The sequence below is a fragment of the Odocoileus virginianus genome, chromosome 24 (genome assembly GCF_023699985.2).
Source record: "Odocoileus virginianus isolate 20LAN1187 ecotype Illinois chromosome 24, Ovbor_1.2, whole genome shotgun sequence".
In the NCBI taxonomy this organism is placed as follows: Eukaryota; Metazoa; Chordata; class Mammalia; order Artiodactyla; family Cervidae; genus Odocoileus; species Odocoileus virginianus.
This window is the reverse complement of record NC_069697.1, coordinates 43,694,297-43,721,597: the sequence shown is the minus strand read 5'-3', so window position 1 is coordinate 43,721,597 and position 27,301 is coordinate 43,694,297. Positions and strand designations below refer to the sequence as shown.

Genomic DNA, 27,301 nt, shown 5'->3' with positions numbered 1-27,301 from the left:
AGACCATCTCCCGTCCATCCGGGCCAGGTCGAGGGGATGGCGGACTCTCCATCAGTTCTGCGCTTCCGGTCTTTCTCACCCCTCCCTCTTTTCTGGGCCTCTTCTGTCTCGTCTCAGAGCCGGAGGAACAGAAATCCAACCAGCCAGGGAGAAGCCGGGACCCGGTGAGCCGCGGCGCAGCAGACCCGGCGGCCGCTGGGGCCTCTCCGGGGAGCCGCGCCGTGCGTCACGGGGGGCCCGCCCTCGGCGCGGCCGGGGCTCCGGGCGGGCGGCCTCCTTGGCCGTCGCCGTGGTAGCAGGATTTCCGCGGTTGAGTAACGGCACCGCGCGGCCGCGGAGAGCCCTGGGCTCCGCATCCCTCCCGGGCGCGGTCCCGGGTCCCCCGCGGCGCAGCCATGGCCTGGGCGGCGGGGAGCGGTGGGGCCCGCAGGGCGCTCTCGTCGCACACGCTCCTCTTCGACCTGCCGCCCGCGCTGCTGGGCGAGTTCTGCGCGGTCCTGGACAGCTGCGACGGCGCGCTCGGCTGGCGCGGCCTCGGTGAGTGCGGCGGGCGGCGGGGCGGCGGCGCGCGCGCCCGCTCAGACGGGCGGCCCGCGCAGCGGCGAGCCCCGGCGGCGGCGGGCCCGCGAGGCCGCCCAGGCTCCCTGTTGCGGACTTGCCCTTTCCTCATTCGCCCTGGGAGGGACGCAGATACTCCCGAGACCCACCCCAGAGCTCCATTAAGGCGGCGGAGCCCGTGGGGGAAAGCGGCCCCCGGCGTGAGACCATCTGACAGGATTCCTGCCTTGCCTGGTTCGGAATATTTTAAAAAAGAAACGCCTGTGAAATGTCTCTTGTCATTGTGAAGTGACCCTCAGAGTATAATTTTCGTATGAAGATATGTTTATACCTGTAAAATATTTATCAAGTGTTGTTTTCAATGCACTCCCCTTTCAGGTGAAATGCTAGATTAAAAAATTATTTGTAATTAACGTGCCTTCCAGCGTTCTTAATTAAATATATCTTGCTTATTTACCCAATCTGGTGGAAGGAATGAAGGTTTAGGTTAGAGAGTGGCTCTTGAATTTAGCATGTTGCCTCCAAGACTCCATTTTATGCAAACTTTGGAAAGTTAAGCAATGGCCTGTTGGAAGTGTTGAGTGTGATAACAGAAATAATTTAGACAAAAATCTGTAAATATCTGCGTTTATGGTTCGATTTGATATTGATGATGTCACATTTAATGTTAGTTGAAAATAAACACAAATATGTCAAAAGAGTATAGCCTTAATTCTCTGAAATAGCTATTATTATTACCCAAAATAGCAGAAAACAAGAGGAAAAATGTTTAATTTGTTGTTGATGAATAATATGGTCGCACTTTATGAAATGTGACATTATTGAGTTTCTAGTTGTATAAAGATTTTCTAGGTTTATAAGCTCTATAATTTTATATTACAGCCCTGCAGTAAAAAATGAAAAAACTCTGATTTCTCGAGACCATGGACATTTCCAGTATGCATTTGAGAGTTAAGATCCCTCTCACACCATATCTTTTTGAAATGGATGATGGCACGGCAGTTTTTGCATCCCTTGGTTTCCTAGAGTTACCAAATTTGGAAGAGGAAAATGTCTTTAGTTCAGTCCATGGTTAAAGAATGTTAGGGCTGAGCAGGTATCATAAACGAGGGAAGTGGGTTGGTATAGACTATGAAAAGGGAAGAACATGTCTCATCTAAAAGGGACAGTTAGTACTCAGCCCTAGGCCGCTGCTCCTTTTCAGGAAGTTCAGCTCAATGTTGCTGAATCTTGTCTCTCCCATTCTCCTCTCTCTTTCCCTCCCTTCCCATGAAATTCAGATACTCATTCATTATCTGGGTTGTCTCATAGACTCTTCCAATATCCCTGTCAGGCAGGTGCAATCATCATCAGTGTTTGAACAACTGAGGAAGCTGGTGCAAGTTGGTTAAGTAACTAGTCCAAGCCAACAAAGTAAGAAGTCCGAAGCCGGGAAGTGCAAAGCAAGAATTTGAAGCAGGGTATACAGAAAGGATAAAGTGTATGAGGACTCTTTATAGTCTCTTCTGAACTTTTCTGTAAATTTAAAACTGTTCTAAACAATAAGGTCTACTTGAAATCAAAAAGAAAACAGACATGTAGACCTTGGCGTTTGATAACCTACAACTTCCCTCTCTGAATTCCTCAGGGTCACAAATATTACTGTGTTCTTTCAGCTGCATCTCACAACCTCCCTAAAGTACAGCTACTTCTGTCATGAAAGAACCATTCAGTGAGCCATTTCAAACACATAGCCCTATTTTCCTAGTAGTGGAAATAAACAAAGACCACCCAAATGAGAACAAGCAAAGGCTATTTATTCAAAGCAAGGGAGTCAGTCTCCATCGCTTGCATTTGACCGAGAGGCAAAGGCAAGCAGAGAAGTGGAAAAACTATAGCTCAGAAAGAGAAGGCTTCAGGTATGCCCTGACTGGAGGCTGTTGGCATGGGGAAGCTGGACACAGGCCACTAGAAGTGGGACGTTATGTGTGATAGGGTATGTATTTGGTTTTTTCCAGTTGACTGTAAGTTGGAATCGGGGGCAAAAATTAGGAAAGCTGTCAGCTGTTAATGAAGCCCTGGCCATTTGGGGCCAATCACTGTAAGGGTTATTGTTTGGTTTCCTGGACTAGTTGCTACCGATAGTAGTTTGACCTTCCAGACAGGTTACTCTAGATAGAACATTGGCTTCCTGGGCTAGCTGATGTCCGTTGTGGGTCAGCGTTGTGTTTTATAGGTAGACTGACCATTGTTCCTTTGTAAATTTGTTCTCTCATAGGGGAAGACTGTAAACTGTTTACTCCTTCATACTCTAGCTATAATTCATTGTGCTGTGCCCCTGACTGCCTGGACCATACTCTGACCTGAGACCAGGCATGGACCACCTACTTCATGAATTGTTGGCTCAGCAGAAAAGGAAGGCTGGGTTGGTTCCTGGCGGTTGAAGGCAACTGCCTGTGTTAAATAGGCCAAGTTTCCCCATTGGCACAGTGAAAGTAAGAAGGAAGGAAAGAGGTGCAGGGAGGGGAAACTTGACTTTAGAGGGCAGAGGGGAGAATGTTGGAGGACTGAATCAAGGAGATAGTTTCTTTTATATATATAGTTTTATTTATTTCTTTTTGGCTGTGCTGAATCTTCGTTGCTGCACAGGCTTTTCTCGAGCTGTGGCAAGTGGGGGCTGCTGTCTAGTTGTGGTGTGCTGGCTTCTTTTGTTGCAGATCACAGGCTCCAGGGGGCGTGGGCTTCAGTAGCCGCCGCATGGCTCGGCTCGGTAGTTGTGGCTCCCACGCTCTTGAGCACAGGCTCAGTACTTGTGGTACATGGGCTTAGCTGCTCCGCGGTATGTGGGTCTTCCTGGATGAGGGATTGAACCCGTGTCTCCTGCGTTGACAGGCAGGTTCTCTACCACCGAGCCTCCAGGGAATCGCTGAGGAGACAGTTTCTTTTATGCTCAGGGCAGCTGAAAGCCTGAGGATGCAGAGGGTCCAAAATTCCATATAGAAAACAACTGTAATAGTGATAGGCAAAAGAGAAAAGCAAAAGGGAAGATTAACTGAAGTAAGTGTTGGTTCTCACTTGAACTGATCATGTTTGTTGATGATGGTGAATATCAAGCTGTGTTTACAAAGGCAATTCTGACAAAGGCAGATCTTATGGCGGCCTATATGATATGATCAGTGTATACTGATAAGCTAGACTGGACATTGACAAATGGGAATCACCTGCAAAGTCTTTTAAAGCTGCAGATGCCCAGGTTCCACCCCTGCATAAGTCCAGCTTCTTTCTGTTTTCTGCCAAGCCCCAGGGTGAATCTGATGCACAGTCTGGTTTGGGAGTCATTTGCTCAGGCCAAATTCTCTTCTTTAATAGTATCTTAATATAGCAGTTATTTTACTCTAGTCTTTCACTACTCCACTTAATTCTTTCCATTTTTAAACACATCCTACACATTAATCTTCAAATCACTTTTACTTCATTGTTATTAAAATAGTGTAATCACAAGATTATTTATTCTCTGGTTGATGTTGATGAATTTATGGCTTTGTAATGAAAGTAGGAACCCAATTTAGAAAATGCAAAAAAAAAAAATGCCATTTATCTTATACTACCTCAAAGACACAATAACATATATGCAGAGCCTCTGGTGACAACTGATTTCATTACATTACATGGAATGTAATGAATGTAATGTGTTTAAATTGCTTGGAGCAGCTTACTTTGTAAAACCTCTCAACATTTATGGTACAATGAGAGAAACCCTTCTTACAGATACTATGTGATAGGTTATATTCAACTTTCTTCCTCTCAAAAAAGGAAAGAAAATTCCCATAGAAAGTATTATGAGTCTGTTTAAAACAAACTAAATGTAAAATCACATTAAATGTGAGTTTGAATATTTAATAAAGATTTAAAGCAATAATAATGATACTGATAGCTGCCACCATCTATTGAGTGCTTGTCTATGCACACTCAGTGACTTAGTCATGTTGGACTCTTTGCGACCCCGTGGACTCTAGCCTGCCAGGCTCCTCTGTCCGTGGGATTTTTCCAGGCAAGAACACTAGGAGTGGGTTGCCATTTCCTCCTCTAGAGGATCTTCCTGACTCGGGAATTCTTTTCCTCTGCGCCACCTGGGAAGCCCCTATTGAGTGCTTACTATTTGCCAGAGACTCTGTGCTAAGCACTTTACCTGATTATTTCATTATTTATCACAAAAGCTCTTAGGACACAGGTACTCATCCTATTTCCATTTTATAGATAGGAAAACTGACTCAGAGAATTTAAGTAAATTTACCTCAAAATCAGGGATTTCCCAGGTGGCGCTAGTGGTAAAGAACCCTCCTGCCAATGCGGAAGATGGAAGCGACGCGAGTTCAATTTCTGGGTTTGGAAGATTCATGACTGAAGTCTCTGCATGCACCTCACATCATAGTCTAATAAGTTGCAGACTAGGATTCTAACCAGATGGTCAGATTCCAGAGTTTATGGTGTTGTTTTTATTTAATTTTAAATAGACTTTGTTGCTTAGAACAATTTTGAGTTTACAGAAAAATTTAGAACATAGTACAAAAGTCCTCATATACTCTGCCCTTCCCATATACTCTGCACCCAGTTTCCCCTGTTATTAGCATCTTGCATTAGTATGGTACATTTGTTCCACTGTTGATAACACTATTATTAAATTGCATTCATACTTTATTCAGATTTCCTTCGTTTTTACCTAAAGTCTCTTCTGTTTTCCAGAATCCCACCCAGTATATCACATTTCATCTGGTTATCATGTATCCTTTGGGGGCTTTGGACAGTGATAATTTTTCAGATTTTTCTAGTTTTTGATGACCTTGACAGTTTTGAGGAGTACTGGTCACTACTAATCAGGACTGGTCTACTGTTTTGAAGAATGTCCCTCAACTGAGATTTGTCTGATGATGTTCTCATGGCTGGACTGAGACTGTGGATTTCGGGGAGGGCAGACCACAAGAGGTAGAGCGCTGTTTTTATTACATCATATCAGGGGAGCACAGTGCTTACGTGGCCAGTCACTGTGGACGTTAACCATGGCTGGAGTAGTGTCTGTGGTTTCTACACTGTGAAATCACCCTGCACCACCCGCTTTCTATGTTACGCTCTTTGGAAGGAAGTCACTGTGTGGCCCAACTTAAGAAATAGTTAAGCTTCCCCTCCCTGAAAGTGGAGTGGAACCCATGTTCTTTGTCCACTGTATCATTTCTCACATCTTACAGTGTTTTGTCTAGATCAGACTTTTAATTTGTCACCTCTTTTCTGTTCCCCTTTATGGTAAAATTCCTCAAAAGGGTTCTTTATACCCCCGTTTCTCCATCCTCCCTTAAACCTGCTCCAATCAGGTCTTCACCCCCCTACCCCACTGCTCTGTTGACGTTTCGCTTGTCCAAGGTCACTGTGGCTGAATCCAGTGATCAGTTCTCAGTCTTCATCTTACTTGACACATTTGATCACTCCTTGTTCCTGAAAGCTTTACTTTACTTCTAGAACACTGCACTCTCTTCTTCTCTTCTTACTGTGTACGCTCTGTCCTGATCTTTTAGAGTACCACTGGGATCAGTCCATGGGCCTCTTCTCTGCTGTTTATCTGTCCTACCCACTATCTTGTCAGTACCATCTATGTGCTGATAGCTCCCAGATCTCTCGCCTGGGTCTCTGTCTTGAACATCAGCACCATCCACCTATTTGCCCACTTGACAGTTTTCTCCACCATAACAGTCCAGAAGTGTTCCACGCCTCCAAACTTTTTCCCCATCTCAATTAGTGGCAACCCCATCCTTCATTTGTTCAGGCCAAAGTTTAGTCTCCTGTGACTTCTTGCTTTCTCTCACAAACCACATCCTGTCTCTCAGTAAATGCCATTGACTCTGCCTTCAGGATCTATCTAATAATCTGACCACTTATCATCTCTGCCACCACAACCATCCTGGGCCAAACCACCATCAGATCTCACCTGGATAATTCAGCAGTTTCCTAATTGGGTTCCTAGTTAGTCCTCCTGCCTCACCTCGAGTTTCTTTATTTCTTTTAAAAAGTCAATTAATTATTTACTTATTTTTGGCTGTGCTACATTTTCTTTGCTGTGCACAGGCTTTCTAGAGTTGCAGCAAGTGGTAACTACGCTCTGCTGTGGTGTGCCAGCTTTTGATTGTTGTGGCTTTTTGTTGCGGAGCACAGGTCCTACATGCCTGGGCTTCAGTCATTGCAGCTTGCAAGCTCAGTAGTTGCAGCTCATGGACTGGAGAACACAGGCTTCAGTTGTTGTGGCATGTGGGCTTAGCTGCTCCAAGGTATATGGAATCTTTCCAGATCAGGGATGGAACTCAAGTCCCCTGCATTGGCAGGTGGATTTTTATCCACTGTGCCACCAGGGAAGCCCATTGAGTTTCTTTTCAACACAGCAGGCAGTACGCCTATTAAACATGTGAACTGTATGTGTGTGTGTGTGTGTGTGCATGCATGCTAAGTCACTTCAGGTATGACTGACTTTTTATGACCCTATTGACTGTAGCCCACCAGGCTCCTCTGTCCATGGAATTCTCCAGGAATACTGGAGTGGGTTGCCATGCCCTCCTCCAGGGGATCTTCCTGACCCAGGGATCGAACCCGCATATCCTATGGCTCCTGCATTGCAGGTGGATTCTTTATGCTGAGCCAGCAGCGAAGCCCAAAGTGTCTTATACCATTATCCTATTAAGAACCCTCCAGTAGCTTCCCATCTCAAGTGCATGCGTGCTAAGTTGCTTTAATGGTGTCCAACTTTGTGCAGCCCTATGGACTGTAGCCTGCTAGGCTCCCCTGTCAATGGGATTTTCCAGGCAAGAATACTGGAGTGGGTTGCCATGCCCTCCTCCAGGGGATCTCCCCAACCCAGGGGCTGAATCCACATCCCAAATGTTTCCTCCATTGGCAGGCAAGTTCTGTACCACTAGTGCCACCTGGGAAGTCCCATGTCACAGTAAATGCCAAAGCCCTACATTGCTTTTCTCACTTCCTTCTTCTCAATTGCTCAACTCCAAATTAATTGGCCTCCATGGACATTCAGGGAATTTTCTTCCTATAGGTAACCTTGAGTCTTCCTTCTTCACGTCCTTCTTGGATTTTGATGAACTATTATGTACCCTGCCTCTGCTTTTAAATTCATACATGTCCCTTAATCTCTTTTCCTGCTTTACTTTTCTGTATATCACTTATCATTCCTTGTATACTTTATATATATGCATATACATATATACATTTCTTTGTTTATTGTCCATCTAGAAACAAGCTTTATGAGGGCAGGGATTTTTTGTTTACTTTGTTTCCTGCTTACTACTCGAGCATCTAATATTGTACCTGGTATAGAGAAGACATTTCAGTAAATATCTGTTGATTGAATGAATTAATGAATGTCTGTTAAACATTCAAAACCTTGTTGGGCAGACACTTAAACAAAGCTTTATACTAGATACAATGTCATGGTCCCTGCTTGTAAGGATTTTCCAATTTAACATAGACAACAGACCAATATAGATCTATGAATTTTAATGAGAAGGAAGTATAGGAAAATTGTACTGATCATTACTTGAGTGTGGAAGGACACAGTTTCTGAGTTCCAGGCAGAAACACTGCTGTTGAAGGTGAAATGTTCTTCAATTATCTCGCCAAAGTCATTAATGTTAGATCCTTCCCTGGGTCAGAGATTGAGAGATCAGGACAGATGGAAGGATCCCTCATGCATAGGCCTTCCCATTTATGAAATATGAGTCCTACTCAGGTAGGGAGTAAAAAGTACACATAAGCTTAAGTATGGACAAGTATTGTTTCTTGTAAAATGTATGAGTTAGTGGGTGTTAATGCTATGGTCTGGTAAGGGGAGTTGAGCTCACTTAACACTTTTGAGTTTTGTTTTGCTTTTTGGGGAATTAAAAATGTCATTTCAGTCTTAAAGATTTTTTTTTTTTTTTTTTTTTTTGCCTAATTTGTTTGTGTACTAGTGGGAAAAAAAGAAAAAAGATATCTTTTCCTTTTCCCATTTTGTTATCTCAAAACAAACTTTGCAAGAATGTAGATAAGTTCCTAGGGGTTTTGGCATGTGGTTATATGCAAATACAAAGATTCCAAATAGGGGATGTTGCGTTATTCTAAAAAACCCCTTCGGAGGCATATTTGCATGTGCAGAGTGATTTCTGCAGCTGAATTCCCCAGTGGTTAGCACTCCTAGATAGTTCTGCCCTCTCAAAACAGAGCCCCGGTGACCTCTGAGCACTGAATAATTATTAAGCTATCAGTATCTTCAGATTAATTTCTTTCTGGACTTCTCAGGTACTTTTTTGGCTTATATTATGCCAAGAAGACTTTCAACCTTCCAAAAAATGATTTAAAACAGTGTTTAACTACAGCATATTTTTCCAGATGTGTCTTTTCATTTAGAATGCTTTTCACTTTCACAACACTGTGGTCACTGAGAAACTCACTCTTTGTTTAGGGTTGTTTAAATAAATAAATTTCTATGTCCTGGAACAAGTAAGGAAGGACTAGAGAAGACTTTGCATATTGAAGAACATAACAGGAATCAAGAATTTGTATTCTTGGGTACATGTATATGTATGTCTGAGTCCCTTCGCTTTTTACCTGAAACTATTACAACACCATTAATCGGCTAGGAAAAAGTGTAGTTGTTCAGTTGTGCCTCTTTGAGACTCCGTAGATGGTAGCCTGACAGGCTCCTCTGTCCATGAAATTCTCGAGCCAAGAATACCAGAGTGGGTTGCCATTCCCTTCTCCAGGTAATCTTCCCGACCCACAGATCGAACTTAGGTTGCCTGCATTGCAGGTAGATTCTTTATCACCTGAGCCAATGGGAAGTCAGTCCCCTGTACAAAACAAAAAGGTTTTAACAAAATAAATTAATTAAAAAAAAGAATTTGCATTCCTGTCACATCAAATTAATGTTGTTTTTCAGAATTTGATTTAAATAAATTATGCATTTTATGGATGCTAATAATATTCTTTTAGCAGTGTTTCTATTCCCAATGTGTCATCACTGGAGAAAAGCTATTAAGGTTATGCCATGAATCACCAGTTACGGAAAGAGAATACATTTCATTTCCAGTCCTGGAAGCATCCCATGCTTTCGGGATCCATTTTCACTGAGCTGGGTCAGTTTCAGCACTGTCAACTATTTACTGTTAGAAAAACACCGTTAGCTTTCCTTAGAGTTAATGCAAATTCAGAAACCTTTGCCCCAGGTCACTGTTAGGGAACTGTAAGAACCTCAGCACATTTGGCATCTGTTCATTCACCCTCCAGCTAAATCTCAACTCGAGGGAATCATGGCCTCTTGCACTTTTAAAAAGGAAATTCAGAAATTAACAGAAAGAAAAATGGGTAATAGAATTATGTGGGAAAGCTGACATGCCCTGGAACTTGAACAGTTAACTCCAGATTTCCTTAATAAACTGTTGCTTTCCTACTGTGAGAATTGTGAGCGATAAAAAGTTTATACCTTTTTATGTGCAAATACAGTCTGTGAGACTCCTGCTGCTATTGCCACCAGATGGGTCTTCTGAAAACTAGAGCTTTCATCTCTGCATCACCTCCTCAGGAATCTTAGATTTGTCCCATTTTTCAGGATAAAGTTTAAGTTACGCTGACACTCAGGGCCTCTGTCTGTCACTGAGCAATATACACTGGGCGTGGACTATGTGCTAAGCACATTCCTACGAAGGTAACGTGGACTTCGTGGAGCTTACTCACCCTGTCTTTAACGTGAACCCTCTCCTGCAAGCGTACTGGTCTCCTCTTGGCCCCTCATGTCCCTTTCTTCATTTCTGGAGCAGTTCTCCATCTGAGAGGCCTCAATCCCCCAACTGTTGCAACGTGAGCTGATGTCCCATGACCTCCTGCTTCTTCCCTGGCTATGGGAACCCACACGGCATCTTCTCTCTTCACCCCTGAGAAGTTATGTGTGGATCTTATCTCACACAGTTGAAGGGGAAAGAGAACTGTTTTATTAAGGAAAAATAAAGCCCTGCTCTATGGTATATGGATGTTGTTAATTTTTATGGTAACTTAGAGGCTAACCTGGTGGCTCAGTCAGTAAGGAGACTGCCTACAATGCAGCAGACCGGGACTCGATCCCTGGGTCAGGAAGATCCCCTGGAAAAGAAAATAGCAACACACTCCAGTGTTCTTGCCTGGAGAATCCCGTGGACAGAGGAGCCTGGTGGGCTACAGTCCATGGGGGTCACACGAGTCAGACAATGACTTAGAGACTAAACCACACTTGGTGCATTATGCCTGATTCCTATGAATGCCAGCTGGTTGATTTACTAATAGACAAAGTAGAAATCTAAACTTTTCTTTTGCTGAAATTTGATATTTAGCATTCTCTTTTTGGAATGTTAATTTGGAGACTGGGAAGTGTTTTAAAGACTGAAAGTGTTTTAAAGACTGAAAGTGTTTTAAAGTCTGTGCTTATATAAGGCAGGCCAGGGACTTCCCTGGTGGACCAGAGGCTAAGTTTCCGTGCTCCCAAAGCAGAGGACCCGAGTTCGATGCCTGGCCAGGGAACTATATCCCCTATGCCACAACTAAGAGTTCGCACCCCACATGCAACAAAGACTGAAGATCCTGCTACAGGTAAGATCACGTGCAGCCAAATGAATAAAAAACAATAATTTTTAAAAATCAGCAGGCCAGTGAAGGGCAACCAAATGTGGTATCTGTTTTTGGGAGGGACTGTTTGTCAAAGGACATTAACTGATGAGAAATTTGAGATTGCTCAATGAGCCTGTGACTTGTATGGAATTGAACTGTAGGTTGGTGACAGATCCGTCACTAAACCCACGTGTTCCTACATATATTCAGGGGCCACAAGGATGCCTGGACTGATGACTTTTCTCATTAGAAGAGAGTATATATAATCCATGGGGCTCAGAGGTCATTCTTGTCTTGTTTTCAAATTGGAACTTGAGTGATTTTTTTTCCTCTCCGGGGTAGTATACTCTATCCAGTTATTCCATAAGAATTGGCATCTCTTTAGAAATACTCAAAGTTTTAATCTTGACTCAGGTTCTGGAAACCACTCCTCAAGGGAGCCCATGATGCCCCATCTTTAGTTAGGGACCTATCTTCATGCCCCATTCACACTTGCTATGTGCAGTTACTGCATTGCTGACAGTCAGTAGATGCTCATCAGATGTTTGAATGACACTGATTTGTGGTATTACTTCTAGGACCTTTTAGGAAGAGTTGAAGTGTTCATGTGATGAGTGAGTTGTGAGATGTGAGAGTTGGACCGTAAATAAGGCTGAGCACCAAAGAATCAATGCTTTCTAATCGTGGTACTGGAGAAGACTGTTGAGAGTCCCTTGGACAGTAAGGAGATCAAACCAGTCAGTCCTATAGGAAATCAACCTGAATATTCACTGGAAAGACTGATGCTGAAGCTGAAGCGCTGGCCACCTGGTGCGAAGAATTGACTCACTGGAAAAGACCCTGATGCTGGGAAGGATTGAGGGCAGGAGGAGAAGGGGGCTACAGATGATGAGATGGCTGGAGGGCATCACTGACTCAATGGACTTGAGTTTGAGCAAACTCCAGGAGACAGTGAAACACAGAGAAGCCTGGTGTGCTGCAGTCCATGGGGTTACAAAGAGTCGGACATGACTTAGTGACTGAACCTCAAATGTTCATAAAATTGTGTCTCAATCAAATAAACAGATGACATCATCTAAAAATACATTAAAATAGAGTTAGCGTGTCTTGCCAAATATTTTGCTTTGAAGCTACCTTTCTATTTTTTTTAGTGATATTTTGTCTCAAACATATATTGGCATTTGGATAGTCCTTGCTTCTTCATTAGACATCATCTGTTCAAAGAGATGTGAAAGGAAGATGTTCTTGCCAGAACCTAAAATGTGGAAGAAGGCCAAAGACGTTCTAACTAAATGAATGATGTTAGATATTTTGTAGTAACTCTTCCCCTCCCCTCCCCACTTAAGCCTTAGCATGCATGCATTCAGATTGAATATTTAAACTTTATCTTCCCTTGTTTGATTGTACTCACTTCCTTTCACTCGTTTCGGATATAAGATGTGACTGAAATAAAACATTCAAGATAAGAACTTTGTATTAGTTGAGTTAATCTAAATTATACTGCAGTTTAAAAAAAAAAAAAAGCCCAGCACCTAAATCTCAGTGGTTAGCCTAAGAGAAGCTTCCTGTTTGCTTGTGGGAAGAGCGCTGAGAGTCCAGGAGAGCCAGTCTCCACTGTGGTGGTGCAGAATGTCAGGCGCTTCTTTCTGGACACATGCTTCTATTGTGGCTGCGGCAGGGATGGGAGCCTGGTGAATTGCCCCCTGGCCCTTCGGTGTTTCCGGCTGGAAGAGACACGCAGGCATAACCACCAACCTAGAGCAGGAGAATCTTATCCTCTGATGAGATTGAAGCTGGAAGTACTGGTGGGCACTAGGGCTATCTACCAAATCTGTTTTGTTCTGTTTTCTCAGAAAGAGGGATAGCAGTGGTATCATTTAGGGCTTCCCATGTGGCACTAGTGGTAACGAACCCGCCTGCCAATGCAGGAGGCATAAGAGATGCTGGTTCAACCTCTGAGTCGGGAGGATCCCCTGGAGGAGGGCATGGCAACCCACTCCAGTGTTCTTGCCTGGAGAATCTCATGGACAGAAGAGCCTGGTGGGCTACAGTCCATGGGGTCACAGGGAGTCAGACACAACTGAAGTGACTTAGCACCGCACAGTGGTATCATATTGTGATCTCTTTCATCTTTCAGGATTTACTTATAATCTCAGCAGAAACATAAAACTGAAGGAAGTTAATAGTCCTGCAAACTCATGTCAGGCTGAAAACATGGGGGGAGGGATGCCACAGTAAACAGAAGATATTTACCTTTCTGATGTCTTGATTCAAATACTGTAACTGGTGTAGTAGTTCCTTAAGCAATTTTAAAACCTGTGGAGTCTGAAGCAGACTGAACAAAAAGACAGTGACCTCAGGCTTATCGCTCTGCTCAGAGCTGAGAGCCTGTTCACCTGATAGTTCACCTTATAAACGGACATCAGCCTTTGGAGAGCATCTTTGGTGGCTAAGTGAGTCCCGCAGTGAGATTGCCTCTGTTACTACTGGAGGGCAGCTTCCAAATGTGCGTGTGTCAGAGGCAGAGGGGGCTGATTCCCACGGCTGGTTACGGTGAGGTGTTGGGGTCCCCGTGACCACTTTCAGGTGGCAGTTGGATTTTGATCTATAGACCTGTATCTGACTTCCTGGAGTTTTAAGACTTTCTGGAGGATAAAGGTATGAGGGGGGTGCTGCCATGATCATCACTGACCCTAAAACACATTGTTCATTTCAGGACTCAAGATGGTTGGACTAACCTGCGGGTCCCATCCCAGGGACCAGAAAGCTACCTTCCATCTGTCATTTGCTTGATTTCCCCACTCCTTTGCCTTAAGATACACTTTAAAATTTGGAATTTATGTGGAAAGGTTGTATACTTTTTTACCCGAAGAATCCTATTATCTCACAGTGCCATAAAAAGTCATACTAAATCAACTATACTCCAATAAAACTTTTTTTAAAAAGTCATATACTTCCATTTAAGATATTTATAGGGGACCCTAAAAAAGTCATAGAGACTGTTTTAGAGTAATTAAAATCCTATTATCCAGCAGAACATATTTCCCTGACCCTACTCAGACCCTACCCGGATAATAACTTTAATTGTTCAAACATGTTCAGCAAGACAATCTAGAATAAAAAATTTAAACAGCATTTCATAAAAGTTTCAACAAATGAATCTAACTAGTAATATATTATCAGTGACCACACGGAAGAAAATGAGAAAGGAAAGAACTAACCTAAGTAACCTTGGAAAAGAAGCTCTGCCCAGAATACTCAGGCTGAGGACAAAAACAAGGGTACACAAATGCTGTAATTTGGTTAGCTAATCTGTTCCTCACCGGGATATGGGTTAGCCATTCTGAAAGTACTTTATGTACACAGTGGAAGGGAACAAACAAGAAATACATTGTAGATAATGAGAGCAGTTTCTCACTGTGCGAGAATGAAACTGTACATGAGACAGGACTAGCATGTGCCGTGTGGTATTGACTTGGATCAAAGGAATCAGTAGAAAATCGTGGCTTTTCATGTGTGTACCGATAGGAAAATACAGATGTATGGGTGAGAGCACATACATGTATGTGTTCCCAGCTCTGTCTGCTTGGAGGACCTAACAACAGGGAATACCTCTAGCATCTAGTTCTTGCTTTCTAAACAACATTATCCAAGAAAAAGAACCAGGACTCCTGGGAAAAGTAATTATATTGAAGACTGGGGGAGAGAAAATGCAGAATGAACCTGGAGCAACTTGTGCAGCCAGAAAATAAGGAACTGTTCTCAAAATGACAGGGCTTGTCAGAAGAATGCAGAAGCCAAACTGAATGGACAAAGCTGGAGCAATTTTAGCAGCAGAATAAATAATGATAGTATTGGATGTTAACTTGTAGAATAAAATAAATATCCATGAGTCCACACTCATAAAGATAATTACCTAAATAAATGGGAAAGAAGAGACAACACTTTCTTACAGAATTACCAGTTAAGGAACATAGATGGAAAAGCATGGAATAGAAAAAGACCGTTAAGCAAATCCTGTAGTAATGATTATTATTAATAAGAACCACTGATAGTTGCAAATATTTGTAGGCAAAATCTGAGAAGCAAGATATTTGCATAGTCTCCAGTATCTCCCCCAACATAGTTATTAGTTTAAAATAATTAATAATAATTTTATAGTAGAGAAACCTGCAGACACCACCTTAGCCAGGGGATCAAGATTAATATCACCAGTAATAAGACATGGGCATCACAGAGAAAGATAAAAGCATTTCACCGTCCTGAGAAACAAGGAAAGATTGAGGAACATCAGATTAGTGGAAATTAAGGAGAAATAACAAGTAACTGAAATGTGAGAAACTGGATAGATCTTAGAACGGAAAAAGGACATCAATAGAAAAATGGGTGAAATTAGAATGAGGTTTGCAGCTTAGACTTCCCTTGTGACTCAGCTGGTAAAGAGTCTGCTGCAATGCGGGAGACCTGGGTTCGATCCCTGGGTTGGGAAGATCCCCTGGAGAAGGGAAAGGCTACCCACTCCAGTATTCTGGCCTGGAGAATTCCATGGACTGTCGCAGAGTTGGACATGACTGAGTGACTTTTCACTTTCACTTGCCGCTTAATAACCACTGGGTCTGATCATTGTACTGTGGTTATGTAAGATCTTAACATTAGGGGAAGTTAGGTAAGGAGAACATGCTAAAATTAGTTCAAAACAAAAATGTAAATAAAATAATAAAACATACCAGGGACTCCAATGAAAGTAAACTATTCTTTGGTTCTTCCTATTGCAATTTCCACAGCGGAGCGGCTTTCAAGCAGCTGGTTGGATGTTCGTCACATTGAAAAATATGTAGACCAAGGTAAAAGTGGAACAAGAGAATTGCTTTGGTCCTGGGCTCAGAAAAACAAGACCATCGGCGACCTTTTACAGATCCTCCAGGAGATGGGGCATCATCGAGCTATCCATTTAATTACAAATTATGGTAAGCATTGATTCTAATGATGTGGCTCTTGGTTCATTTTATATAAATTGTAACTTGTAAATATTGTATTTTATCCGAGACATTGACTGGTCATGTTGTATGTCAGTGATTCCTTACCTACGGCTTTTACCTGAAGGGGAGTTTGCAGCTTCATATTTTTGTGACACTTTCTTTTCTTATTGCCTAATTTATACTACAAATTCCTTTCCACCACTTTATAGTTTTTTTTTTTAATTTATTTACAAGCTATACTTCTTAAAATGTTCATTCTTAGTTAAGAGAATCAGCTCTTTCCAAGACTCTGAAACTGAGTCGTAAACATAATCAGAACCACAATATGAATAAAATGAAAATAATGCTATAATTTATTTCACCCTATAATAACAAGTTAACAATAATTGAATTTCCCCTGTGTATTTTAGGGCTTTCTTGGTGGCTCATCGATAAAGAATTCTCCTGCCAGTGTAGGAGACATGGGTTTGATCCCTGGGTCGGGAAGGTTCCCTGGAGGAGGAAATGACAACCCACTCTAGTGTTCTTGCCTGGAGAATCCCATGGGCAGAGGAGCCTGGTGGGCTACAGTCCATGGGGTCGCAAAGAGTTGGACATGACGTAGTGACTAAACAGCAACCACCTGTGTATTTTGGTGCAAATGATAACCTCCAGAATGATCCTGGAATTTCTCTGTTATCTTCACTGCTGAGTTTATGCCATGGCTTCTAACTCTGCTTTACCTGGTTGCATCTATTTCACCATGTCCTGCTTCTTCCCTCTCTTTGTCTTCTCTTTCTGATGCTGTTATCCCTTACATTTAGAGTAACCTGGGAAGTAAAGTGTGTGAAGTTTTCCCTGTACAGTCTTTGTCAATAAAATAATCTCCTAATGTCCCTTGTTCTGTTTATTCCACTTTGGATTCATTGACATCAACAAGAATGATCTTGCGTGATCTTGGGTCTTAGGTTATGGATGCAGGTCTCTTAGGTGGGAAGCTCCTTTAGATCAGCAGCCTTATTCTTTGAATCTTTCACCAGGCATATTTTTAGTTCTGTGTATTTTCACACATGCTGTTTGATAATATATTTAGTCCAGAAAAGCCACTATCTCATCACTTAAAGAAGCTTTACACACAAGAACAAATCCTGAGAGATTTGTACCAGAAAACTGTAGCTTCAGACTGACTTTTATTTTGTAGGGTTTTCATATGAATTAGGTATTAGACAGTTCCCATAGGTTTCCAACATAATATTATCCTATTAGTGATATATGTATAACTTGGCTAATACCTTGTGTCTGTTGCACACTATTTCTTCACTGAGTTTTATACAGCACAATGCTTCACTATGACACTGACTGGTCTAGCAAAATGCCGTTGAGTCTCTGGGAGCTGTAAAGTGATGATTTTTCATTACCTGAGCCTTGTCCAGCCGCCTTAACCACCCATGCAACTTGTTCACAGTTTAAACTCACACCAATATATTTTGTACTTCAGTATATTTTATACTTCAGTTTTCTGGAATAGATTGCAGAGTGTCTTTTCACACTCCATGTTGTTTATTTATGCAGTGGAAAATTATATGGACAAAAATCCCACATCTTTGGTTTGACTCCTAGGCTGTGGCACATGCAAAATTTCTTTTTTTTCTGAGTATTTTTTTTTATTCCCTTCTTTTTGTTTATTTATTTTTGGCTGTGCTGGATCTTCGTTGCTCTGTTCGGGCTTTCTCTAGTTGCAGTGAGCAGGGGCCGCTCTCTGGTTTTGGTTCACGGGCCTCTCCTTTCGGCAGCTTATTCTGTACAGCCCTCGGTGTGCAAGCTTCAGTAGTTGCAGCATGTGGACTCAGTGGTTGTGACTTGGGGCTCTAGAGCGTGGGCTCACTGGTTGTGGGCCGAGGGCCCAGTTTCTCCGAGGGGTGAGGGATCCCCCAGACCAGGGATCAAACCTGCGTTCCCTACCTTGGCAGGGGGACTCCCATCCACTGTGCCACCAGGAAAATCCCTTTGTTTTTTAAAATGTGAGATTAGTTGATTGGTGGAAAGACAATATACTGCCCTAATGCCAGAAGATGGATAAATTTGACGTGAAAAGGAGTGTTTTGTTCTGAATCCTTTGCTAGGGAAAATAGAATTATTTAGTTGGAATTTGGAGAAGATGGCAACCCACTACAGTATTCTTGCCTGGAAAATCCCACAGATGGAGGAGCCTGGTGGGCTACAGTCCATGGGGTCGCTAAGAGTCGGACACGACTGAGCGACTTCACTTTCACTTTTCACTTTCATGCATTGGAGAAGGAAATGGCAACCCACTCCAGTGTTCTTGCCTGGAGAATCCCAGGGATGGGAGCTTGGTGGGTGCCGTCTATGGGGTCTCACAGAGTCGGACACGATTGAAGCGACAGCAGCAGCAGCAGCAGTTGGAATTTATTGAGTAAATGCTTTGAATTATAATCTTATAAACATAAGTTATATAGCTTATTAAAAGCAGCCAGCTGATGACTCCTTGGAAACATTTATTTTTGGCCCTATCTGGTCTTAGTCGAGGCATGTGGACTCTATAATTGCCACACGTGCGCTTAGTTACCCCGTGGGCATATGGAGTCTCAGTTCCTTGACCAGGGATTGAATCTGAATCTCCTGCAGTGGAAGGTGGATTCTTAACCACTGGATCACCAGGGAAACCCCACATTGGAAACATTTAAGTGTAATTTGCTATATTTGTGTTTCCTATGACATCAATTCACTGAGTTAGGAGTTGGAGCTCCTAACTGAAAGTGCATAAAGAGTTAGTCTTTCTTTGTTGTTACCATGAACAGAGTTATCACTTATCCAAATAATCTATTTTTGTCTACTTTTCGTTAAAATTGTTTCATTTGAGGGGGAGTGATTTTCATCTTAGAGGATTTTTTGGCATTTCATATTCCCATCTCCAGAAATCACTTTCTAGATTTGGATTTTCTTTTGAGTAGTAGATCCCCTACATACCAAAGAGTTCCATTCCCAGAGTGCATTTGTAAATCCAGTTTGTTTGTAAGTCCAATAAAGCTGGCCTGGGTTCCCAACTCACACTATCAGCTAAAATGTATTTGCACTTATTAGGTTTATAATACTTTTCACACAGATAAAACATAAAAAGCAAACAAACACAAAAAATAAAGCATGTTTAATCTTAACAGTACAGCACCCTGAATGGTACAGTAGTCTAGGGCAGCAGCTGGCCTGCAGGGCCTGGCGTTGAGTGAACAGGTGAGAAGGGTCACTCGAGGAGGGAGAGGAGGCAGGAGGTGGTAGAGCTGCAGGATTGCTAGCAATAGGAAATGGACGGCAAGCTGCAGTTACACCTGACATTGAGGGAACATGTTTGCATCTTTGAAAGTTCTCGACTTGAAGGCTCATATGCAGAGGACTTAACTGTGTTACAGAGAAAGGCCTTGTATTTCTTCCCAGGCACTGTTCCTGCAATTCAGGTGGGTGCCCCTAGGTGGTTTCTTCACATCCATGAAACATGCCCTCAGAGCTCAGGGCATAACCAAGTTGTTCAAGAAACTAGAATTTTTACTTGCTGTCATTGTATTTCTGACATGCACATCCTGACATGGGCTTCCCCTGTGGTTCAGCGGTAAAGAATCCACTGCGGTGCAGGAGACACAGGAGATGTGTGTTCAATCCCTGCGTCGGGAAGATTCCCTGGAGGAGGACATGACAAACCAAACCATGGAGAATCCCATGGACAGAGGAGCCTGGCAGGCTGCAGTCCATGGAGTCCCAAAGAGTCCGACATGACTGAAGTGACTGAGCGTGTGTGCATATGTCCTTACATATCACATTTTGCATGTAAATCTCAATGAACAGTGGTTGTCTTTTAATTTTCCTTTTGATAATTCTGTTTATTTTTTATGGCTGCGCTGGGTCTTGGTTGCGACGCGGGCTTTTCTCTAGTTGCACGGGGGCTATTCTAGCCTCTGTGCCCAGGCTTCTCACCACGGTGGCGTCTCCTGTTGTGGACCGTGGGCTCTAGGCGCGTGGGCTTCAGCGGCTGGAGCACGCAGGCCCAGTGTTGTGGTGCACAGGCTTATGGGATCTTCCTGGACCAGAGGGTGAGCCGGTATCCCCTGCATTGGCAGGCGGACTCTACCTCTGAGCCACCAGCAAAGCCCAGTCTTTCAGTTTTGACATGAGATCTGCAGCTTTCTGCTGGCTTCTTAGGAGAACCATTTTGAATCTTCCATTTTATCTGACAATGGAGTCTTGCCTATTTGTGTGCAACAACAGGACAATGGCTTTTAGTGCCCTTGCAGCCTGAAAGCTTCAAATTTTATTCTATACACCAGCACCTTATTCAGAATGTTTGTTATTTATTTTTCTCGCCTCATTGTCCTGCCTGAAGCCTCTAGTATAACATTCAATAAAAGTGGCAAGACCAGACCTTCTTTCTTGTTCCTGATCTAAGGGAAAAACATTCTCTTTCACCATTATGTATGATGTTCACTGCAGGTTTTTCACAGATGCCCTTTATCAAATTAAGGAAATTTTTTCTCCCTAGAGTTTTATCGTGATAGCTTATTGAATTTTATGAGTTTTGTTCATTTTACTAATGTGTATTACATTGATTGATTTTCAGATATTAAGCTAACCTTGGATTCCTGGGATGAATCCCAGTTGGTCATGGTATTTCATCTTTCTTATTTGTTTCTGGATTTAATTTGCTAATATTTTGGTGAGGATTTTTGCATCTATATTTATAAGGGTTATTGGTCTATAGTTTTCTTGTGCTGTTTTGTCTGGCCTTGATATAAGAATAATATTAGCCTCAAAGAGATTTGGGAGTTGTTTCCTCCTCCTCTATTGTGGTAAAATTAGTGAAGAACTGGTCTTAAGTCTTCTTTAAATGTTTGGTAGAATTCACTTGTGAAGCCATTTGGACTTGGGCTTTTCCTTATGAGAGTGTTAAAATATTAATTAAATTTCTTCCCTTGTTACAGATCCATTCAGAGTGCTTATTTCTTCTTGACTTAGTTTTGGTAGTCTGTGTCTTTCTAGGAATCTGTTGATATCATTTATCTAGTTTTTGGACAAATAGTTGTTCACAGTATTCCCTTATAATTCATTTTATTTCTGTAAGGTCAGTAGTTATGTCTTTTGTTCTTAATTATGATAATTTGAGTCTTCTTTTTTTTCTTTTTTGGTCAGTCTAACTAAAGGATTGTCAACTATGTTTATATTTTCAAAGAACCAACTTTGATTTCATTGATTTTTCTCTTTTGTTTTTCTATTCTGTTCTTCTGTTTCATTTATTTCCCTCCAATCTTAATTCTTCCTTCTTTTTGCTTCCTTTGGTTTAGTTTTCTCTTCTTTGTTATTCCCCAATGCAAAAGTTTAGGCTATTTATTTGATATCTTTCCTCTTTTTAAAGGAGAGCATTAACAGCAAAAAAATTTCCGTTTAAGCACTGCTTTTGCTGCATGCCATAAATCTTGGTATGTTGTGTTTTTGTTTTCATTTATCACAAAGTTTTTTCTAGTTTCCCTTGTGATTTCTTCTTTGATTCATTCGTTATTTATGAATTTGGTGTTTAATGTTCATGTGTTTGTCAATTTCAAAAACTTCCTTTTGTTATTGATTTCTACTTTAATTCCAGGTGGTCAGAGTATATGCTTTGTATGATTTCATCCTTCCAAGTTTATTAAGGCTCATTTTACTGCCTAGTACATGATCTGTTCTGGAGAATGTTCAGTGTACAATTGCAAAGTATGAGTATATTGTGTTTTGGATGGAATATAAAAGTCTGAATATAAAAGTCTATAAAAGTCTGTTTGGTCTAATTGGTTTGTAGTTTTGTTCAAGGTTTGTTATTGTGTTTTGTTGCTAGCCTTCTAAGAAAACTAATCTAAGAAACACTAGAATGCAATCTAAGGAAAACTAGGAAATGAAATAAAACTTTTCTAAAGTCCGAATCAAAATGTCAGAAGTAACTGCAAAATGCTGCAGCTTTAATTTTTTGTAGGAAGCCACCACAGACTTCCTTAGTTCAGGCAGAACCATAACAGACAGAAGTAATAGTCCAGCTGGGGAGAGTGTGGGCGTTTGTGGTTGGTGTCTCTCTCACACACATGCACACACACACACCCCTCTAATACCTTCTGGTGCAAGATAGGATAACAAGTTAACTAACCCAGAGGGATATAATACCATAATTGTAAAAGTTTTAAATGTATGTACAGAAAACTGATAACAGTGTTGCTTTCTTCTTGTCAATTCTCACCTTCGTATTTTAGTATTTTTGATGATGTTTAACAAAATCTGAGAAGCAAGATATATCCATAGTCTCCAGTATCTCCCCCAACATAGTTATTACTTTAAAATAATTAATAATAATTTTATAGTAGAGAAACCTGAAGACACCGCCTTAGCCAGGGGCTCAAGATTAATATCACCAGCAATAAGACATGGGCATCACGAACCTCTTGATATTATACACTGTCTGAAAAACAAGGAAATGTTGAGGAACATCAGATTAGTGGAAATTAAGGAGAAATAACGAGTAATTGGGAGAAGGCAATGGCATCCCACTCCAGTACTCTTGCCTAGAAAATCCCATGGACAGAGGAGCCTGGTAGGCTGCAGTGCAAGGGGTCGCTAAGAGTCGGACACGAATGAGCGGCTTCACTTTCACTTTTCACTTTCACGCACTGGAGAAGGAAATGGCAACCCACTCCAGTGTTCTTGCCTGGAGAATCCCAGGGAAGGGGAGCCTGCTGGGGTGCCGTCTATGGGGTCGCACGGAGTCGGACACGACTGCAGCGACTCAGCAGCAGCAGCGGCAGCAGCAATAGTTTAAGATAGGTGCTGATGGACTGCCCTGTCAGTCCAGTGGTTGAGACTCCACACTTCTATTGCAAGGGTGCGTGGGTTCAATCCCTGGTCAGGGAACTAAGATCCTGCATGCCACATGTTTTTTGTTTAAAAAAAAAAAAAATAGATGCTCATATTTTAAGTGAACAAAGGTATGTTTTTATATTCGATCATTAGAAAGCTCTTTCATGTACGGAAATTTGTAACCATTCAATGAAAATGAAACTGAGCTTTAGAAATAAACCTTACGAGCAAGGTATTTATTTTCACAATGTAAAAAAGAAAAAAAAATGTTGTTAAGAACATAACAGTTATAACTTACTTCTCTTATTTCTCTTTCAGGAGCGGCCTCGAATCCTATAGAGCAGAGTCATCGGGGAAAAGAATTTCCAAACATGTTACAAAAGGTAGAATGTGTGTGCATAGATAATGACCCTTGAACCCTGTTGCATCTATAATCGAGTGTAAGGAGTGAAGCTATCAGGCAGAAAAATGCTGTTATTTGCAGCTACTTTTTTAAAGCCAGGAAAGCTTTTGTTCTCATTCTTCTTCACTTATTTAGGAATTTAGGAGATTGTGTGTTAGTCACCCAGTCATATCTAACTCTTTGCAACCTCAGGAACTGTAGCCCGCCAGACTCCTCTGTCCATGGGATTCTCCAGGCCAGAATACTGGAGTGGGTTGCCATTTTTTGGTAACTGTTTGAAGAGTTGAGAGCTTTCTCCTCTTAGTGATCTGTCAGAGATGAGTCATAGAACATTTAAAAGTACTGTGAATTATGTATTTGTCTTAATTTTTAGTTTTCCTGTTCTAGTTGACGTTTTGCATGTTACTGTTAGTTTTTATTAAAGCAAATTAGAGATAATCAGTTTTATAGGAATAGAAGTCATTTAAAATTGACTATAATTGACTGTGACATTGATACTTGAGTTTTTAGTGTTTGTGTGGAAGTCTGTGTTGGTGTGGAAGCCTTAAATATATATGGCAGTGAATACTGTTGAATAGAATAAAATAACTTTGCATTCTACTAGCTTTCTTCTAAATTAGATTCCATTTTCTTGCACTGTATAGTCCCAGGGGTAGCTTTGGATTTCTGTTGAGGTTCTGTTCTTTCTAGACTTATGAAATTGAATTATTTTAGTATGTATTTCTTCTCTTAGGAAACAGCCAATGTCACAGTGGATAATATTCTTATTCCTGAACGTAATGAAAAAGGTAAAAAAAAAAAAAAAAACCCAACTTTCCTTTAAGTAAATTCATGAATTCCTTTAAGTGAAATTTAGACATATCCAATAAACATGGTAACCATTAATATGCAGATTCAGGATAAATTTTTCATAGATATCAAAATATTCTCAATTTTGACCCATCCATTGTTCTGATGGATGATATGTTGCTATTATACTACAAATTCATTGTCCAATAAAGAGCATAATTGTGGTTTCACTTATAATTTCATGACATTTGCTATTTTTATGTGTCATAGGAAGACATTTAAAAATTATGTTGAGTTTTGTATAGTTTTAGAAAATTTCATAGCACTTGTAGAGAAATCTTTAGAGGTTATTGTAAAGCGGTGCTGGTGGTCACTATGAAAAACAATTATTTGCCAGATCAACTTTCCTATTCTATCAGCCGAGAGAATAATTTCCTTCTATCTGGGAATCAGCCTGATAAACTTTAGTGGCTGTTTAAGGCTGCTTTGCCTTAATCTTCCCCACCAGATCTGATGCTTCTTTGGTTCAAAAGAGAATTTAAAAAGTTAGATAAGGTTATGGTCTTTTGAAAATGAAGGTATTAGTTGCTCAGTTGTATCCGACTATTTGCCACCCCATGGATTATAGCCTGTCAGGCTCCTCTGTCGGTGGAATTCTCCAGGCAGGAATATGGGAGTGAGATAACATTCCCTTCTCCGGGGGCTCCCCCAGGGATCGAACCCGGGTCTCCTGCATTGCAGGCAGATCCATTTGAACCACCCATGCATGGTCTTTTAAGATTTTGCAAAAAGGTCCAAATGAAACACGAAATGTGTGAGTATAGCCAGAATTGGTCTCTGCAGGATTTATTTAGGCTTCTCCCTTTGAATTTGCATTTGGTTACCTCTGAAATATTTCCTCCTATTCTTTGCTTGAGATGATTTTCTTATAGAGCTGAAGCATCTTCCCAATTTACTCTGAGGAAGTAAGTTGGATTTGGCTCATGCAAAATATTTCTACCAGTCATGCTTAGTGAATATTATTTAGTCATATTAAGATTTCAACTTCAATATATATATATATTTTTTTTACTGGTTTGGGGTTCATCATGGGTCACCGGTAATCTGTTGCTCTAATGACAAGGAAATAACCTTAGGAAAATTACCCCAGCTAAGTTGTCTGGCTGATCTCTTTGGAAAGGTGATAGAATCGCGGTGTAATTGTTTGAGTATCTAAGAAGCGATTTGCTCTGTGGGATGGTGGGAGCCAGGCCCCAGTGAGAGTGCAGAGAGCTCATGGTGGGCTCTGGTGTTGGCTGCTGGGCTGTCTCTACTGACTTTTCTCTGGACTCTGATTTGTTTCTAAGAGGGAAGCCTTGGTTCTTTGTAATGATGGCTGATTCTTAAAAAGCAAAAAGATAACTTATCTTCTCCCTACTTTCCTTCCTAAGGAATATTGCTAAAATCCTCCATCAGCTTTCACAACATCGTAGAAGAAACCAAAAATTTCCACAAAGACTTTTTAATCGGAGAAGGGGAAATTTTTGAGGTATACAGAGTGGAAATCCAAAACCGAACATATGCCATTAAATTATTTAAACAGGTATGGAAAGAATTACTATCACAGGATATCAATTCCATTTATTTGCTCATATTTCATATTAAAATGTGTCATTTTTCATCAGCATTGAAAGGAGGTGTACTTGAGAATAAAATTTCATAAATGGAAATAAGATATATGACCTCAGGTGACTGGAGAAATGACTGAGAAATGAATGCCTGTCTTGCAGGAATGTGGGAGTTAAATCCTTTCCCTCCCCAGGTGTATGGCCTGAGAAAGACTTTTCTGAGAAGCCTTGTAGGGCCATCGGGACTGTGCTTAAGATGGTCAGATTGTGTCGGTCTGCTGCAGGTTTTCAGGCCCTCTCCAGGCCGCTTCACAGACTAAACCATGGGCTGGTATTTGGTGCTGCTAAATTGTCTTCAGTTACAGTCCAGGAGAGCAGGAAAGAGGAGGCTTCAAGAGCAGCAAGGCAGCCGTCAGAGCAGGAGGTTGGAACACAGCTGAAAACAGCCAGGAAAGCAGAAAGGGTGTTGGGGGTCTGACTGGGCAGTCAGGCGGAGATAGGTTCATACATGCACACCAGAAGAGCTGGTCTTCACTGCTGGTCAGCAGCCAGCAAACTCGTCCTAAACTCCTTTAGGGCTGGGTACTGGGCAGAGATGAATCAAGCGTAGGTGTGTCCTCTAGGAGTTCCCGTCTTCTGGGGAAAACAGGTGAAGAAATGATTAAGTTGCAGCGTGATAAGTACCTTAGCCGAGATTCGCCCTAAAGGTCTTGGGAGCACATAGAAGACAGCCAGAGGAGAGGCTGGTGCTTCCAGCACCCGGAAGAATGCCCAGCACAGAGTAGCTACTCAATAAACGTGTCTGCAGTAATCCAGTGGACAAGTGGATGAAAGAAAGTGACCTCGCAGCTTGATTTTGAAGGACAGAGAGACTTCTGCCAGGCAGGGAGGGAAGATGGAAGATACAGCAGGAGCCAAGACCTAGGGGGTCATGCATGGGAGAGCATGTCTTTTCACAGATGTCAGACTGGTACGGCAGCATTTAGCGTGGCAGGGTTTACTGTGGATGTAGTGGCAGCAGATGGTACTGGAAAGATAGGCCAAGTCCATTGGTGGTTCTAAGTAGGAGAGTGAAAGGACTAGATTTGTGTCTTGAAATATCCCTTTGATTCCAGGTTGGATGATGAACTGGAAATTGGCAGGGAAATTGGAGGAAAGATAGCAGGAATTAAACTAGAGGTGGAAAGACCTGGTAGAGGGTATGTCAGACGTGTAAACTGAAGTGGATAGGGCTGAAACCTGTATTCTCCAGTCTAATGTTAGAATCACCAGGAAGGTGTTTTTTTTTTTTTTTTTCGAAAGGAATATAATTGTTTTACAATGTTATGTTAGTTTCTGCTATACAATGAAGTGAATCAGCTGTATGTATATCAGCTGTGTGTATGCTAAGTCGCTTCAGTTGTGTCTGACTCTTTGTGACCCCATGTACTGTATCCCGCCAAGCTTCTCTGTCCATGGGATTC

At 41.7% G+C, this 27,301-nt stretch overlaps 1 protein-coding gene across 1 annotated transcript in view; it reads left to right on the top strand.

The window, feature by feature from the left end:
- Positions 1 to 395: 395 nt before the first annotated feature.
- Positions 396 to 27,301, top strand: part of IRAK3 (interleukin 1 receptor associated kinase 3) — a 58,078-nt gene continuing 31,172 nt past the window's right edge. The window contains exons 1-5 of the mRNA XM_070454648.1: positions 396 to 537; positions 15,987 to 16,169; positions 23,358 to 23,422; positions 24,176 to 24,230; positions 25,662 to 25,813. Of these exons, the coding sequence (XP_070310749.1) occupies positions 396 to 537; positions 15,987 to 16,169; positions 23,358 to 23,422; positions 24,176 to 24,230; positions 25,662 to 25,813 (597 nt within the window). The remainder of the gene's footprint in view (positions 538 to 15,986; positions 16,170 to 23,357; positions 23,423 to 24,175; positions 24,231 to 25,661; positions 25,814 to 27,301) is intronic.